Below are 17852 nucleotides of genomic sequence, written 5' to 3'. Positions count from 1 at the left end.
GTGCCGCTTGGTTCTTCTGCCGGGTGATCCAGACCAGTTTCCGTAACATTTGGTGCCCTCACCGGGAAACCCAACTGCACTGGCCCATTGTTGCCACCAGTTTGGGAAAACTGCGAGGCAGTGACAGAATGAGGAATCACAGTGGAGAAGGCGTTCCCTGCCTGAATTTTGGCAGTCTCCCGCTGGGTCACCTTGGGCCGGCCCTGCTCCACCCTTCCTACCAGACTCGAGACTTGGAAATGGAGGATCTGGATCCAACGTCGGAGATTGGTAAGACCTGGGACCCAATTCTGTCCTGTCCTGTCCACCCATAGTGGTGGAAGGGGAACCTGATCACTCCCCGGAGACCTCAGTGGCCTCATCTGTAGACATTCTGTGGGAGGGAATGTCATAACCTCTGGTGTGTATGTGAGTGTGAATGTGCGACTCGGTCTGGCTTGCTTGCCGAGTTCGATTCTGTGGCTCCACGAGCGAGTACCCTTAAGGTCCCCAGAAGCATATGGAGTCTGAGTGGGCCCGTCTACAATTCTGTGGTGAATGGCATACAGTCTATGGTGGCCTTGGAATAGTTTCCTATCATAAGTCACAAAGCTGAGACTGCTATGGCTGTCACCTAAGTTCCTTTTGGACACGGACAAACGGGGATCTGACTGGTCTCCTCATTAGAGGGGGCACCCCATCCCTCTGTCTGTCTTTGCGACTCTGCCTCATGGGAACATTATGGGATCGGGACAGAGCAAAGAAGGGATTTTGGGGAGACTATGGAATTAAGATAACCCCCGGCACACTAAGGACCCTATGTGAGTTAGAATGGCTCACTTTTGGTGTAAGAAGGCCCTCTGAGGGAACCTTCGTTGTCCCAATGGTTTGCTACATCTGGCATGTTGTCGCCAGAGACCCAGGTTACCCTGATCAGCTCCTGTATAAGTCCTGACCTCCACAAATTCTCACCAGTGAACTGGAGAAAGAACCAATGTTTGCCCCCCCCCCCATATGAACTTCTGGTTCCTGATACTCTGCCACCTTTGGTCTCCCCACCACCTCTGGGATTGGAAGATTCTCTCTCCCCTGGAACCAGTGGCCAGATTGTGCCCTCCACCAGGCGCAGACACTCTCCAGATGCCGGTCCACAGCACCGGTACCAAGAGGCTCTCTTCCATGGGGATTTGAGCAGAAGCGAAGAAGCCCATGAATATGTCCAGCCCAAGGGGAATCCCCCAGGGATAATTATGAGAGACTATGCAAGGTTTACACCCTGTTTGACCCTGAGGCACAAGAGAGCCATGACAAAACGATGGGGAAGATCCAGCTTCAAAAAGGGAGGAGGCCCACAACCTCCTCAGCAAGGGATCATTGTGCCTGCTGCAAGGAGAAAGGACATTAAAGCAAGAATAGTTTCAGGTTGAGGGGGACCTGGCTCACTTCTTCTTGGCCTCCGTGAGCCCACAGTCAAAATAAAAGTAGGGGGCCAAACTATGACCTTTATGTGGATTCGGGGGCCACACAGTACGGCATGACCTACCTGAGTGCCCTATCCTTCTCCTTGGCTGGGATATACTCTCAAAGCTAGGGGCCCAAATAACCTTTGATCCAAGGGGATGTACCAGCCTCAGATTCGATCCAAATGGAGACTATTCTGTGCCCATTCCCAACCAAGCGACCTGCCCGAATTCAGGACTGCCTTCCCCACTTCATGGCTAAGTACAACCCCCTGGACTTGCCCACAGCCGTGCCCCCATCATTGTAGAGTTCATCCCAGGGGCTCAACTGCAGCGACCGTGGCAATGCCCTCCCCCCACGCCCCACAGGAGGCAAGGGCAGGCATCCAAGAAATCAGGCATTCTGGTTGAATGCCAGTCACCCTGGAACACCCCACTCTTGCCAGTGAGGAAGCCAGGAGGAGGGTACCGACCAGTTCAAGTCTTGCTCTCAGTGGTCCTGAACCCATACACCCTCCTTAGCTAGATCCCAGGGTCTGCCAGCCGGTTTACCTGCCTAGATTGAAAGGATGCCTTCTTCTGCCTCCACTTGGCCCCAGGAGCCAACCCTTTTTTTTGCCTTCAACCCTTTTCTTTGCCTTCAAATAGACCAAATCAGATACAGAGCATCAAATGCAATGGACTTGGATGCACCTCCGACAGGGGTTTTAAAACTTGCCTTCCCTCTTTGGGGAGGCACTGGCCAGAGGGCTTGCCAGCTTTCCAAGGGAGGCCACACACTACACCCTTCTCCAGCGTGTGGATGACCTCCTGTTTGCCAGCAATACCCGAGAGAATTTTACAGAGGGCCCAAGGGCCCTCCTCCAACTCCTGTCAGACTCAGGGTATCGGGTCTCATGGAAAGAGAGCACTAGAGCTGGAGAAGAAGGTCATCACCTCCCTACCCTAGCCCCAAACCAAGATGGGGCTATGAAATTCCTGGGGGCTGCAGGGTTCTGCCAAATCTGGATTGCCAGATTCTCAGCAACAGCAAGACCCTTCTATAATCTTTGGTAGGGCCAGATGGAGAACCCCCTGGCTGGACAGAGGCCAAAGCCACCTTCCTAGAGATAAAGCTGCCTCGGGGCAGGTATCAGCCCTTGGCCTGCCGAATACAGAAAAGCCTTTTAAAGTGACTTTCAGAAAAGGTGGTACAGCCACTTCCGTCTTTGCCCCCTGCCCCTCACTCCTGAATTTTCCTACATCTCCAGCTACAGCCAGGAGTGTGGATGCCTCTCCGCCCACAGGAGCACGGGGTTATGGAGGGCTGAGAGGTTGATTCATTCTGTGAAGTCACATCTCAGTACCTGCTCGGGTCGGAGAGATGTTTGTTTCAGAAGCCCAAGGAGGGGGCCGAGACTGTGTGCTGGGGTGACTCTTGATGGTGGAGTGGATTTATGCTTTGGTGCTCATTTGGGAGAGAACTTTGCTGTGTCTCAGCCTGGGAGAGGTGGCAGCTCTCAGGCCTGGGTGAAAAAGGAAGGCCGCAGAGGCCCAGGGATTGTCACCCCTCACTGCCAATGTCTGCAGAGCCAGAACTGGGCTCATACTGGGGGAGAAGGAGAGTTGATAGACAGTTGTGTGGTAGCTTGGTGGGGGGCTTGCTGCTCTCAGATTCCAGGTGATAAGGTCGATGTACCACTGGGCATCCTTGAGGGTCCCTTGCCGGCAAGTTTTGGCTGGTCACAGACTGTTTCAGTGTGGAATCTCTCTGCCCAAGAGAAGAAACTCTCATGCCTCTCCAACTCGCAGTTAGCACAATACCAGGGGCTCCTCTGCGAGAATCCACTGGTCACTCTTAAAACAGTGCACACGCTGAACCCTACAGCTTTCCTACCTTCTGAGGAAGGGAAACCAGGCCATGACTGTTATGAGGTGACCGATAAAGTATTCACAAACTGCCCAGATCTGCATGACCAGGCTGGACAGAACCCAGACCTCACCTTGTTCAGTGATGGTAGCAGTTTCATCACGGAGGACGTTCAAAAGGCAGGGCATGCAATGACGTGCCCTCACTGAGCCCTCAGCATTCAAAAGGACAAGCGAGCCAACCGACTCCCAGTATGCCGTTGCTACTGTACATATACATGGGTCAATCTACAAAGAGAGGGGCCTCACCATGGCGGGGAAGAAAGCTCCTCGAGGCCGTCTGGCTTCCAAAAGAAGTTACGGTTTCACACTGCAAAGGACACCAGAATGGAGACAACCCTACAGCACGAGGAAATCGTCTAGCAGACAAAGCAGCCAAGAAAGCAGCTAATAAGGAGGTGCTGGACATGATGATTGGGGCTGGAGTCGTGGTGCTGGTCACAGCCGTATTCCTCCTGCCGCTGGTATGCAGACTGCGAGTGAGTGCAGAAAACCCCAGCCCCGGATGGCCCCAGGTGTTGAAGATCCTGCGCATCCAGAAAGAGGCACCAACACCACAACGGAAGGAGCCCCCACCCGCGATGTTTGAAGCTGACTTGATGAGGGTGACCTGGGTAACTCCCACCTGCCCCCCAACGTGCTCTATATGCTCAAGAATGTCCGGGTGCTGGGCCACTTTGAGAAGCTGCTCTTCCTGGAGCTCTGCTGACTCATGTTCTCCCAGTGGCCCAGCCAGGGTGACTACGTCTTCTGGCCAGGCCAGCTGGATGCCAGTATCTATGTGGTGCAGGATGGGCTGCTGGAGATCTGTCTGCCAGGGCCTGATGGGAAGGAGTGTGTGGTGAAGGAAGTGGTCCCTGGGGACAGTGTCAGCAGCCTCCTGAGCATCTTGGATGTCATCACTGGCCACCAGCACCCCCAGGGCACCGTGTCTGCCCAGGTGGCCCAAGATTCCACGGTGCTGCAGCTGCCAATGGAGGCCTTTTCTGCCGTGTTCACCAAGTACCTCGAGAGCTTGGTGGGGGTGGGGGCAGATCAAGATGGTGAGGCTGCAGTGGGACAGCTTTCTGGCACTTCACAACTACCTGGGTCTGGCCAATGAGCTCTTCAGCCATGGGATCCAGCCCCTGCGCCTCTTCCCCAGCCCCAGCCTCCCGGACCGCAGCAGCCCCGCGTGTGGCTCCAAGAGGGTGGTCAGCGCCTCAGCTACCGAGGAGCCAAGGGAGGCTCTTGGCCAGCCACCTGACCACACTGGGGCCCCACTACCTGGACTTGCAGGAGACCCAGTGACCACTCCCTCCTGAACAGCCGGGTCTTGCCCCATCATGCCAAAGCTGGCCCCATCATCACCCGCCCAGGTGACCAGGATGTAAGCCTGCACTTTGTGCCGTGGGGCTGCCTGCACATCTACACCCCTTTTCACCAGGGGACTTGGTCGAGGTCAAAAACTGGAAAAAGACCCTCTCAAACCACAGTGGACTGGGCCTCATAGAGGTCTCACTCCAGGGGTCCACCACTCCAGAGTCAAGAGGGCCAGGCCTGAGGAACCCCAGACTTGGAAGACTGACCCAGATCCTATCTTCAGCCCTGCTCCAGCCACACCCCGGAAGCTGGCTGGTCTACGCATGGCAGAAGCTTGAGGAATCACCCGTCCCATAAAGTAGACTGTCTTTACTCCTTGCTATTGGGTTGACAGAGGTTACCCCAGGAAGCTGGGGAAATAGGGAGAGGTTCCTGGTCGCACTCCTCTTCCTCTTATGGACAGGATATTTTGTTGGTATTGATTTCCTCTAATCTGGGTCCCATTTGTAAGTGTGGGGCACATTGAGTGGAAGACTCTGGGGGGTTTAAAAGCTTAAATGTGTTGTAACCTCTTTCGGTCTGCTGGTTTGCCTGCCAGTAAGGAGGTTGCCGGTGCCATTTTGGGGAAGTGTTTACACTGATGTATGTGCCTCAAGCTTCAGGAAAAAGAGGTTAAATGATTCTCAGGATAAAAGTTGATGCTTAAAATTGTTGCGGAACCAGGCTGGAACGCTGGTGGAAAAACCAAGCAGCACTCGGAGATCTTGGTGGATCGGAGATTTATTTAACACCGACGGGCTCAGAGGAGACCATTTCTCCAAAGATCTGAGCGCCGAATGCAAGGGGGGAGGGTAGTTTATAGTCGTCAGCTTCCATATCTGTGGGGTTTTTGAGCCCGCAGCAAACAAAGGAAGAAGAACCCAGAGGAGGGGTCTCTGAGCCAGAGACCAAAGTCTGTTTTAGCCCCGTCTCCCATCTTTGTCATACTTTATTCACTTCTCCAACATTCTCCCCTTTGATGCCTTTTAAAAAAACTTTTATTAGGCATCACCTTTCAGTTTTACAGGTTGGTACTTTCGAAAGGCTAAGATACGTGCAGTAGTTTGGTGAACAACAGTGTTTTCAATAAAATGTATCACGGCATTCAGTATACAGGTGCCGATGGATACAAGTAAAATTATGGAGAGGAGGGGCCCCACCTGAGCAGGAAGCCAGGATGCCCAATCTGTGAGATCCCATCCTTTCCATTGATTGATACTTTCCTTTTGTCTATGTTGAATTCTTTCCCTGAATTCCTTAACCTTAGTTGTAACTATTCCTGACTGGTTTACGAAATAGCAACATTCGTCCCCCAGAAAGATTCAAGTCCCTCCTTTTTCTGAAGTGAGGATGTCAAGAGCTCGCTTATTTTGGAGGGTCACTGCCACCAGGGAGTTTATTTGGTTTTGTAAGGTTACCAGAGAATCTGCGACCCGTTCCATGTCTTCACTTATCTCTTGAGCTAGTCTGTGGTATAGTCCTACAGATGAACCTATGCCCCCTATTCCGGTTCCTACTCCTGTCACAATTCCTGCTCCTATCAGAACAGGTAGCAAGACTGCCTGTTTAGCCCAGGACTTGGGGCTAATGGCTGTTAGGAGCTGATCTTCAGTGTAAACATACATCTCTGGGGTTAGGAAAACGGAATAACATATCTGAGTCCAGTTGACCTCTAAGCATCAGTCGGCCGAATTAGAACACAGATAGAATACCCCAGGGGTTGAACATAGGGTTGAATTCCTCTTTAAAGTTATATTTCTTCTGCCTAGAGAGGTACCGTTCATACCTTCAGGGACTGTACAGATTAGATTGTCAGCATTTGTGAGATGGACCCCAGTGGCCAGGCGTCCAATTAAGACAGAGGTGTTGGTTTTGAGATTTTCAGGAGCTTCCCAGGTCAAAGGGATGGGAGTGGCTAAGTAAGCCCTCTGGCCGAGGGGCAAGCACATCCAGCAGGTTTGGGTGTGATTATCTATTTTATGGAGGACTTGTAGAGTAGTGTTAGTCCAACGCTGGAGTGGGAAATTGGTAAGCATCTGATTGAGGGCTGAAAGGTTCAGACCCTGGTAGGCTGCCAGGGGAGTGCTCGCCTTTATGGCTTGTATTACCCTATCCTGGGTATCCTTTATAACTGTTTGAAGGGCCCTGTCTTGCACCCCTCCCCCATCTGAGATCCCCCATTGAGGAAGGTAAGTGTAACAAGCTCACGTCCCTCTCTGGAGGCCCTTGTTATGACATGGGGTCCTGACATTCTAGGTTATCTCTACAGTCTAATACTTAGTCCTTGGGGCACCGGATGACTGACAGAGAATGGGTGTTTTTCCCTTGTAGCAATCTTTGTGGAGGGAGGTGAAGGCACTGAACACCCTTGACCCCCTTATTGTCATATAACAATCCTGGGGGCAAAGTGGGTAAGTGGAAGTTGTGAGAGTGAGAGAGGTTATTATAATATACAGGCAATACTTAATAATCATCCCATCCAGAGGAGGTATGTGAGACCCAGCATGCATCTTTTGTCCCATGTCCAGCTTCTCTATCAGCCCAATAGTAAGAAGTAAGATCAGGGCTATGACACCAGTAAGGGGTAAGGACTGGCAGAGTTGCATCCATACCCCTGGGCTAGGTTCACTCATTGATTCCTCAAGCTTCTGCCATGCGCAGGCCAGCCAGCTTCCAAGGCGTGGCTGGAACAGGGCTGGAGGTCTCGGGCCAGTTTCCCTTTTGAGGGTCAGTTTAAGTGGGTTGACTAGATCTGGATCACTTCGCCCGTTTGTGGGTTCACCTGAGTTGGCCTTCTTAACTCTGGAGTGATGGACCCATGGGGTTATACCTGAAACTTTAAGAGCTTGTTAGAGTTGTTAGAATAACAGTATGAGGCCCGAGTCCACCATGGTCTAAGAGGTTCCCTCTTCCAATCTTTAACCCACACAGAGTCTCCTGGCTGAAAGGGGTGAACAGGGGTCCCTAAGGGAATTGGGGCCCTCTCTATGGTGTATCTCTGTAACTTATTTAGGACTGCCCCCAAGGTCTGGAGCTGTTCTCTTATTCCCTTGTCTCCAATCTGGTGTAGGTCTCCTGGGAGTTTTCCTAAACATGGGGGGGTCTCCCATATAATAACTCAAAAGGGGAGGATCCTAGTGTTCCAGACATGCATCGGGCACACAGGAGGGCCAGCAGGAGTAAATATGGCCAAGGGAGATTAGTCTCTTGGTGGAACTTAGCCAGGGTTTCCTTGAGGGTGCGATTCATCCGCTCTACTTTCCCTGAGCTCTGGGGTCAGTAAGCAGTGTGCAGTTTCCAGGTAATGTTGAGGGACTTTGTTAGGGTTTGTATAATGTCTGCCACAAACGCAGGTCCGTTATCACCGTGTATGGTTAAGGGTAGACCAAACCGAGGCACAATCTCCCATAGAAGAGCTTTGGCCACCTCGCAACTTCGTTCCGTTCTTGTCGGGAATGCTTCGACCCATCCCAAATATGTGCAGATTATCACAAGAAGGTACCTGAATCCTTTATTTGGTTGTATGTCGGTAAAGTCCGCCTCTAAGTCTTCGAAAGGGGCGGCCTCCGTCCTTTGTGTGCCAGGCAGGGGCCGTGGGGCAGACCAGGCATCGGTTTTGGCACACGTTATACACGGCTCACTGATAGCTCGGCATAATGCCAGCAGCTGGCAGATACAGTAGTTCTTTTTGAGGAGGGCTCCAGTGCAGTTTTCCCTAGGTGAGTGAGTTAGTGATATTCCTTCACTAGGAGTCGCTAGGAGACAAAGATGTGTCCATTTGGCGTGACCCACCCTCCTTCTTTGCTTAGTGTGTCCCTTTCTGTCGAGGCCCATCTTCTTTCTTCATTTGTGTACAGAAGTGGAGAGGCTTCCCTCTGGGGCACAAGAGTCATAGCATAGGTAGGAGCTTCGCCTGGGTCACCACAGGTGACCGCTCTGGCTGTTTTGTCGGCCAGGCGATTTCCTTGAGTTACGGGGTCGTCTCCTTTCTGATGTCCCTTACAGTGTAGAATAGCTACCTTGTCTGGCAGCCATACGGCCTCAAGAAGCTTTAGTATTTCTTCCTTATTTTTGATAGTTTTCCCTGCAGCAGTGAGGAGGTCTCTTTCCTTATAGATAGCCCCGTGTACTGCACAATAGTGAAGGCATACCGGGAATCAGTGTAGATGTTAACTCATTTACCTTTGCTCAGGATGAGGGCTCGGGTTAAGGCGTGTAGCTCACCTCATTGTGCTGACCATCCTTCCAGCAAGGCCTTGGCTTCCAGAACTTCGGTGGTTGTGGTTACTGCATATCTTGCTCTTCGGCTGCCCTCTTGTAAATAGCTGCTCCCATCGCTGAACAGGGTGATCTCTGGGCTTGTTATAGCCTGGTCTTGGAGGTCTGGGTGGCTGGTGTGGACTGCATCCACTACTTTGGAACAGCCGTGGTCGGGTTCTCCCTCCTCTGTGGGAAGGAAGGTGGCTGGGTTTAGTGTTCTTACTGTTTTGAGAGTGACCCTTGGGTTTTCATAGAGAAGGCCTTGGTATTGTGTCAGCCAAGAATTGGAGAGGAAACGATGTCCTTGGCTGCCCACGAGGGACATGATCATGTGTGGGGCCTTAAGTGTTAGTCCCAGTGTGTTTGTCTGCCTCCTTGATGAGCAGGACTGTGGCTGCCAGTGCTCTGAGGCAGGGTGGCCATCCTGCAGCCACAGGATCAAGGTTTTTTTTTGACAGGTAGGCTACTGGCCATTGCCAAGGCCCCATGCTCTGAGTGAGCACTCTTAAGGGCTATTTTGTACTTTTCATGTATGAAGAGGTTAAAGGGCTTTTCTATGTCAGGCAAACCTAGGGCAGGGGCCTGTCCCAGAGCCGACTTTCTTTCTGTGAAAGCGGCCTTTGCCTCCTCAGTCCATGCAAGGGGCTCCCGGGCTGGCCCTCCCAACAGGTCATAGAGGGGCCTTGTTGTGGCTGAGAATCCCAGAATCCAAATGCGACAGAATCCGGTGGCCCCTAAAAATTCACACAAGCCTCGTTTTGTTTGGGGCTGTGGCAGTGTGGTGATAACTTTCTTCCTTTCTGGTCCTAGTTCTCTTTTTCCTTTTGTGAGGAGGAAGCCTAAGTATCGGACCTGCTGCTGACAAATCTGTGCCTTTTTCCAAGAGGCCTGGTACCCCGAGGAGGACAGGAGCTGCAGGAGGGCCTTGGTACCTTTTGTACAGTCTTCTGGGGTGTCACTGGCAAGGAGGACGTCGTCTACATATTGGAGGAGGACACACCCTGTGGTTTTTGTCAGAAAGTCGGGGAGGTCTGCAGGTAGGGCTTCCCCCCAAAGGAGTGGGCGAGTTCTTGAAACCTTGGGGAAGTTGTGTCCAGGTCAGCTGCATCTGGTGCCCTGTAATGGGCTCAGTCCATTCAAAGGCAAACAGTGGTTGACTTTGAGGAGCCAGGTGGAGGCAGAAGAAAGCATCCTTTAGGTCGAGGCACATAAACCATCTGGCTGACCCAAGAATTTGGCTGAGGAGAGTCTATGGGTTCAGAACCACTGGGTGTAAAGAAACAGTCATTTTGTTAATGGCCCTCAAATCCTGTACTGATGGGTATCATCCTCCTGGCTTCTTGACTGGCAAGAGCGGGGCATTCCAAGCCGATTGGCACTCAGTTAGAATACCTGCTTCTCTGAGTTTGGTCAGGTGCTCTTGTGTACCCATTCTAACCTCGAGTGGAAGGGGGTACTGCCTTTGTCTCTGAGGTTGGGTTCCAGGGATCAGGTCAACAATGATGGGGGCCCAACTCAAGCTAGTCCAGGTGGGTTATCTTGGGGCTGAATTCTGAGGGGCTACAGTGTAGGGCCTGTGCACAGAATAGTCTCCATTCTTCTTCCCTTGGCAGGGTAATCGCCAAGACCAGGGTTTCCTTCTGCTGTGGGTTTAATTGGAGGCTAGTGTGTCCAGTGGGTTCAAAAGTTATTTGGGCCCCAAGTTTGGAGAGCAGATCCCGCCCCAGGAGAGGAATCAGGCAGCCAGGTAATAGAGGAACTCATGCTGGACCTCGTGACCCCCAAGTTCACATTGTCAAGCTTGACAGAAGGGCTGCTGCATCGCCTGTGTCCCAGTAGCCCCAAGTATGGTTGCCATCTTTTGGTTGTAGTAACCGGGGAAGTTACAATGGAAATAAAATTAGAAATGCGGTGCCTGGGTGGCTGAGTCAGTTAAGTGTCCAACTCATGATTCTCCCTCTCTCTCCCTCTCTCTCTCCCTTTCTTCTCTCTGTCTCTCTCTCCCACTCCCCCCTCTACCCTTGTCCGGCTTATGCTGTCTCTTACTCTTTAAAATGAAAAACAGTCTCCCATATTCAAAATTTATTACATGCCATACTTCTGTCAGCTGCTTTGGCTATTAAGGTTCCTAGGCATTCCAGTCTCAGTTCCCTGGAGGCCAAAGTAGTCTATCCCACTGGTATTTCCACCAAAATTACTACCTTCAAGGAAACCAATAGCCAAACCTCTGTCATGGCCCAAAGGGATATTCTCTCAAATGATAAATTTCAGAAACATTGACAAGAGATACCCAACAGTTGGCCCCAGGGAGGGGGAAACAATATGGAAAATCTAGTAATTGTTAGCTTGATTAAAAGAGAACTCTGGTTTGGACCAAACAACAATCTGGCCCAACTAGAAATTCTAAAACTCCCGCTATTTACCACTGTATGTACATTAAACCATTGGTCTCCTGAACATGATAGCATTCATGAACCAGTATTGGTGAGAAACAGTTGATAAGGCTGTTAATAAGGCTGTAAAAAGTGCCCACCTGTCCAAAGTAAATTTCAGGGAAACCTGTTCACACAAATGGATTTCATACAACTCCCTCCCTTTGTGGATATTTTTTAGTCCTGGTTTGTATGTTTTCCCACTGGACCAAAGCTTTCTGTTATAGACAGCCAATGCTTCTTCTGGTAGAAAAGATGGTCCTTATTTGAAGCACCTCTCTCAAACCTCATAGTGATCAGGGAACCCATTTTACTCGTCAGGTGCTTTGACAATTCTGTTGTTGCTTGGTCGGTTTTACATTTTCCTCGTGCATATCATCCTCAATCCTCAGTTAGTCACACGTGCACTAAGTCAAGCACTAAGACTTAATTGGCAAAATTTGTAGAGGCCCTCCAAATACCTTGGCTGGAAGGTTTGCCATTGGACATTTTAAGTCTCAGATCCATCCCCTTGGGAACTCATAGACTCCCCTTTGAGAGAATCACAGAATGTCCAATGTACCTGGGCCCTGCCTCCTTTGATTGACCCACAGTTGATAAAAGGAGATAGAGATACTTCAACCGTGTGAGAGCCTAATTGCTTCTATTAAAAATAGCCATGCTAGGGGCGCCTGGGTGGCGCAGTCAGTTAAGCGTCCGACTTCAGCCAGGTCACGATCTCGCGGTCCGTGAGTTCGAGCCCCACGTCAGGCTCTGGGCTGATGGATCAGAGCCTGGAGCCTGTTTCCGATTCTGTGTCTCCCTCTCTCTCTGCCCCTCCCCCGTTCATGCTCTGTCTCACTCTGTCCCAAAAATAAATAAACGTTAAAAAAAAAAAAAGTTTAAAAATAGCCATGCTTGGTGGAGTAATCTTTCCATAGTGCACTCCTAGGAGACAATGACCTTAAGCACCTTGCAACCTATAGATTTCATCTGTTGGAAAAGACACCTCCAGAAAGACTCTTGAACCTCACTGGAGAGGTCCTTATCAGAAACTGCTAGCCAACCCATGTGTGACCAAACTCTAGGGAATAGATTCTTGGATTCATATCTAAGAAAGCACCAAAGTCTGACTGGAACTGCACGCTATCTGGTGATCTGAAAGTAAAGACTTCCAGTAATAGAAGAAGACATATAATGAGAGCTTTGCCAAGGTGTCCTGACCAGGCTTGTATATCTTTTTCTCACTGTTGTTTCTTCTCTTTTATGGGAAGACAATACTCGGTCTACATTTCCCAAGCCCTTGCAAAAGGGGGAAACCTCTTCTTTTGATTATGGCCTTTTGGAAACAGCTTCATGATCTTGGTACACATTAATTTTTCACTTGATTTTTCTGAAGGATTAGAAAGTTCAGAATTCACAAGAGCTTTCTTTCCTTTAAACTATTAATTGACCTAAGATTGTTTTCCAAATTCATGGTCTCTCAATTTTCACTCTTACTATTGTGGATAATACATTTGGTTCTAAACAGTTCTTTTGAGATAACAACATTCTTTTAAAATGTCTTTGAAGTTTTTCAAAAAGTTCATCAGCTACTGCTTTAAAATTTTTTTTTAAATGTTTATTTTTGAGAGAGAGAGAGCATGAGTGGGGGTGGGTCAGAGAGAGAGGGAGACATAGAATCCAAAGCAGGCACCAGGATCTGAGCTGTCAGCACAGAGCCCAACGCGGGGTTCAAACCCACAAACTGTGAGATCAGGACCTGAGCCAAAGTCTGACGTTTAACTGACTGAGCCACCCAGGCACCCCTCATCAGCTACTGCTTTAAGTTTCTACCTACACTGTATCTTCCCAAATGTACTTGGTTAACTTTTTCAGTGATCTCTCGAAATATTTAGTATTCTACTTTTGTGACGGGTTTAAGTGGAGACTTCCAGGAGGCATGTATGACAATTATGGGTGTTTCCTTCATAGGTAGAACCTTTCTCCCATACGTCAGAACAAATGCCAAAAAGTATTTCAGATGGCTCCTTTCAGACCTAGAGTCCTGGTTTAGAAGCATCACACAATTTGGATTTGTTATGTTACTTCCTCTATTTTTATAATTATTTTAAGTTTTATATTCTGTTGCCTATCAAACTTTTTAAAAAATGATATACCCAGTAAGGTGATGCTAGCTCATTGCTCTGAGATGATATCCAACACACATGACCTTGACATAATACGGGCTTTAAGTTGGAGTACCTGAGGGTTTTTCCCTCCTAACCTTCCTTATTACTCAAATGTGGCTGTAAACGGTTTCCAAATGCTATGCACTTTCCCTCCAATGTAGGCTGTGACAGCCAGGAAAGGTCCTTCCTGGTACTGAGGGGCAAAACCACTAAATATGGAAAACCTGACTCCTGATCAGCAACGCTTTCAAAGAAAGATCTTAACCAAAAGGGGGAAACATGAAAATTAATAAAAGGAAATCTCATTTAGAATGGAGTTGAGAAACCAGCAGAGGGAGCTCTCGATGCCCTCTCACTCGTCAATTACACACCCAACCAGGAGAGAGGAATCCTACACATGGATACTACTTTACTACCCCAGCAGGAAAGGAAGAGACCCTTTATTCACAGTCCAGCCAATGAAAAGCCACTATACTTTGAACTCCCAGTTTACTGCAATGGACTTGTTTGTAACAGCCTTCCCAACTTTCCCTTCCTCTGTAAAGGAGCGTTCCTCTTCTTTGTTCTGCAGACTTGCCTATGGTTCTGTCATAGCTTGCTTGATCTGGATTGCAATTCTCTACGATTCTCCAGTAAATCCACTTTTGCTGGTATGATAACTGGCAGTTTTATTTTTAGGGCTAATACCCTACACTTTCAGTCTCCCCCCCATTATCAACATTTCCCACCAGAGTGGCACATTTGTTACAATCAGTGAGCCTACACTGACACATCATTATCCCCCAAAGTCCATAATTTCATTCGAGTGCACTCTTGACATTGTACATTCTGTTGGTTCTGCCAAATGTATAATGGCGTGTATCCATTTTGTAGTATCATACAGAATAGTTTCACTGCCCTAAAATCTTATGCTCTCTATTTATCTCTCCTGCAGCCCTAACCTCTGGCAACTACTGATCTTTTTACTACCTCCACCGTTTTGCCTTTTTTCAGAATGTCCTACAGCTGGGATCATATAGTATGTAGCCTTTTCAGATTGGCTTCTTTCACTTAATTATACCTACTTACGGTTTCCTCCAAGTCTTTCAGATATTGATAGCCCATTATTTTTTAGCATTGAATACTATTTCATTGTCTGCATGCACCATGGTTTATTTTTCCATTTTCCATTGAAGGACATCTTGGTTACTTCAAAATTTGGGCAATTATGAATAAAGCTTCTATAAACATCCATGTAAAGTGTTTTGTGTAGACACAAGTTTTAAGCTCGTTTCGGTAAATACCAAGGAGTGTGATTACTGGATTGTATGGCAAAAGTGTACTTAGTTTTGTAAGAAACTTCCAAACTGTCTTTTAAAGTGGCTGTACCATTTTGCACTCTCACCAGCAGTGAATCAGAGTTCCGGTTGCTCCATATATTCACCAGCATTTGATGTTGTCAGTGTCCCAGATTTTGGCCATCTAATAAGTACATAGTAATCATCTTGTTATTTTTAATTTTGAATCACAAGTGTAATTTTATATTTATATATGTAGCTTTATGTTAGTTATTTGATTAATGTTTGTCATCCCCTTATAGCCTGTGGGTTCAGTGGAAGCAGGGACTGCCTCTGCTTTTGTTCATTTTATCACCTATATGTAGTACAGTGCCTCGAGCATAGTAGACCTCGATGAATATTTGAATAAATGAGCAACCAGCCTTCGCAGCTCGTTTTGAGGCTGAGCTTTTACACAAAAGATGCAGGTCTACTGAAGATAATGGAGCAGAACCTGACCTATGTAGACCATTCATGGGACACCAGTTCACCTGAGGCTGTCAGAACTCAGCAGCATCCATAGCCATGCTCAGAGGTATCTGATCATCTGGCTTTAATAACTCCTGAGGTAGTTATTGCCTTTTATGTAGAATCTAAATTACTCAATCCAATTAATCATCCCTTGGACAAATATAGAACTTTTCTTTTTTGCATCATCCAAGGAGGAAACTTGGCTTCTTACTCAAGCACATCTTCAGGGCTTCGTGGATGTCTCTGTTTCTCAGGCTGTAGATGATGGGGTTGAACATGGGTGTCAGGATGGTATAGAGCAGAGAGAATCCTTTGCGCAAGAGCTGTGAAGAATTGGCTGAAGGCACGAGGTACGTGGCAATCAGTGTCCCATAAAACACCGTGACCACAGTGAGGTGGGAGGAGCAGGTGGAGAAAGCCTTTCTCCGCCCTGTGCCAGATGGAATTCTTAGGATGGCAACAAGAATGCAGGAGTAGGAGGCTGTGATGAGGAGAAATGGAACCAGAGTCACTGCAGAAGAGGTGGCATAAGCAATGGTCTCGGTCAGTGAAGTGTCCATGCAGGAAAGATGGACCAGAGGCGTGAAGTCGCAGAAGAAGTGATCAATTTCATTGGGTCCACAGAAGGTTAGTCTAGACAGTAGGACCATAGTAATTGCTGTGAGGAGGAAGCAGCAGAGCCAAGAACTGGAAGCCAGCTTAATGCAAAGGGGGCCAGTCATGAGGATGGGATAGTGGAGAGGTTGGCAGATGGCCAGATACCGGTCATAGGACATCACAGCAAGCAAGAGACACTCCGTTGCAGCCAGGGATCCAAAGAAGTAGAACTGTGCCAGGCACCCAGCCACAGAGATAGTCTTCTGCTCAGCTATGATGATCAGCAACATCTTGGGGACGATGTTGGAGGTATACCAGATCTCTAGAAAGGACAAGTTCACCAGGAAGAAGTACATGGGGGTGTGGAGGTGATGGCTGAAAAAAACTAGCAGAACAATGAGGATGTTTCCAGAAATGATTAAGATGTAGAAAACTAAAAACGTCATAAAGAGGAAAATATTTAGCTGTCGGATGGAGGAAAATCCTCGAAGCACAAATTCTGCTATGGTTGTTTGGTTTTCCCAGGGTGGGATCACCATGCCTTTGCTTCCCTAGAGCACCCAGCGATAAGACATGCAAAGCACAGAAAGTTCTAGCTTACACATAGACCATGGGTTGACAGTGGATGATTTTCATTCCCCACTCAGGTTTTTGGAAGATTTTTTATTTGGGTGGAGGAGTATCTTCTTTTTTCCCCCAAAACCTGAAATGGGAAAGAAAAGAATTTGCAATAAGCACTTGTGACTGCTTCAATCCCCCTTCTTCTCCTACCTATCTAGATATTTTTTTATTAATTTTTTTAACTTTTATTCATTTTTGAGAGAGAAAGAGTGTGAGTGGGGGAAGGGCAGAAAGAGAGACACAGAATCTGAAGCAGGCTCCAGGCCCTGAGCTGTCAGCACAGAGCCCAGCACGGGGCTCGAACTCACAAACTGTGAGATCATGACTTGAGCTGAAGTCGGACACTCAACTGACTGAGCTACTCAGGCACTCCTCCTCCCTATACATATCTTCATTTCATCAGGAGCAATGTCAGGCTTCGGGGAAAGCAGGACATGGAATAAAGGGGAAGAAGAATACAAAGGGGAGGAAGGACAAAGTAAAAAGAAAGGAAAGGAGAATTATATGCTCTGTCATCCTGAATGCACTATGGTGGCTTGGGGAGTTATGTAAAGAAAAGAAGATCTAAAAAGAAGGTAGAAGTAGTAGAGAGTTTGTGAACTCTCAAACATTCCAGAGTTTGTGAACTCTCAGATGGACCTAGAGAATCAAGGACTCAGGACAAAGAACCCTTTCCCCCCTCCTCAAGTACTGGTTATGTGCAGAGAAACAGCCCCCATCATACCTACTATGAATTTTTCTCCTTTTCAGCTTCTTAGTGACTTGAGAGATAAATTTCTTATTTCTGTTACTGTTTCCATAGCCCGAGCAAGAGAAAATCAGGTGAGTGTGAGGTTTGAGATTCTCTTGATTCTGAGGTCAGTGCTTGTGCTGGTGTAATGCAGAGGCAGGAGTGTTTTTCACTCACAATTTGAAAAAGATAAAACCGGGTCATTAAAAAGATTTTATGTCGGGCAGCAGTAAATGGGAAAAGAAGATTCAGAACCAGGGGGGCCTAACGCATGGTGTGCGACCAGCCAGTTAAGTGTAAGGTAGCCTCAGTTTCTTCTTTTGAATGAGATACAAAGGCCCAGGTATCCTCCTCAATTCCATCTTGGTCTAAGCCATAGGCCCTCCCCCGAAGTTCAAGATAGATAGAGAACCTGCTCAAGAAAGTCTGTTATCCTCAGAGCCTGAGGCTGAAACCATGTGACTATTCCCAACACCCTTGTACTGGATGTGTTACATTCTTAACATAGTTGTGGAAGGACCCTCCTGCTGCAGGTGGAGATGGGAAACCCCACATGCAGGGACAGAAAGTACTATGTGAGGGTAATA

At 48.3% G+C, this 17852-nt stretch overlaps 1 protein-coding gene across 1 annotated transcript; it reads right to left on the bottom strand.

Annotated features, from left to right (window-relative positions):
- Positions 1–15499: 15499 nt before the first annotated feature.
- Positions 15500–16453, bottom strand: LOC101092952 (olfactory receptor 11A1-like). Its single transcript, XM_003990451.2, has one exon. The coding sequence runs from the start codon at positions 16451–16453 to the stop codon at positions 15500–15502; it is 954 nt and encodes a 317-aa protein (XP_003990500.2).
- Positions 16454–17852: the final 1399 nt, after the last annotated feature.

Source organism: Felis catus, chromosome C1 (genome assembly GCF_018350175.1).
Source record: "Felis catus isolate Fca126 chromosome C1, F.catus_Fca126_mat1.0, whole genome shotgun sequence".
NCBI classification, from domain to species: Eukaryota; Metazoa; Chordata; class Mammalia; order Carnivora; family Felidae; genus Felis; species Felis catus.
The sequence above is the reverse complement of the archived record's forward strand: the minus strand, read 5'-3'. Positions and strand labels throughout refer to the sequence as shown.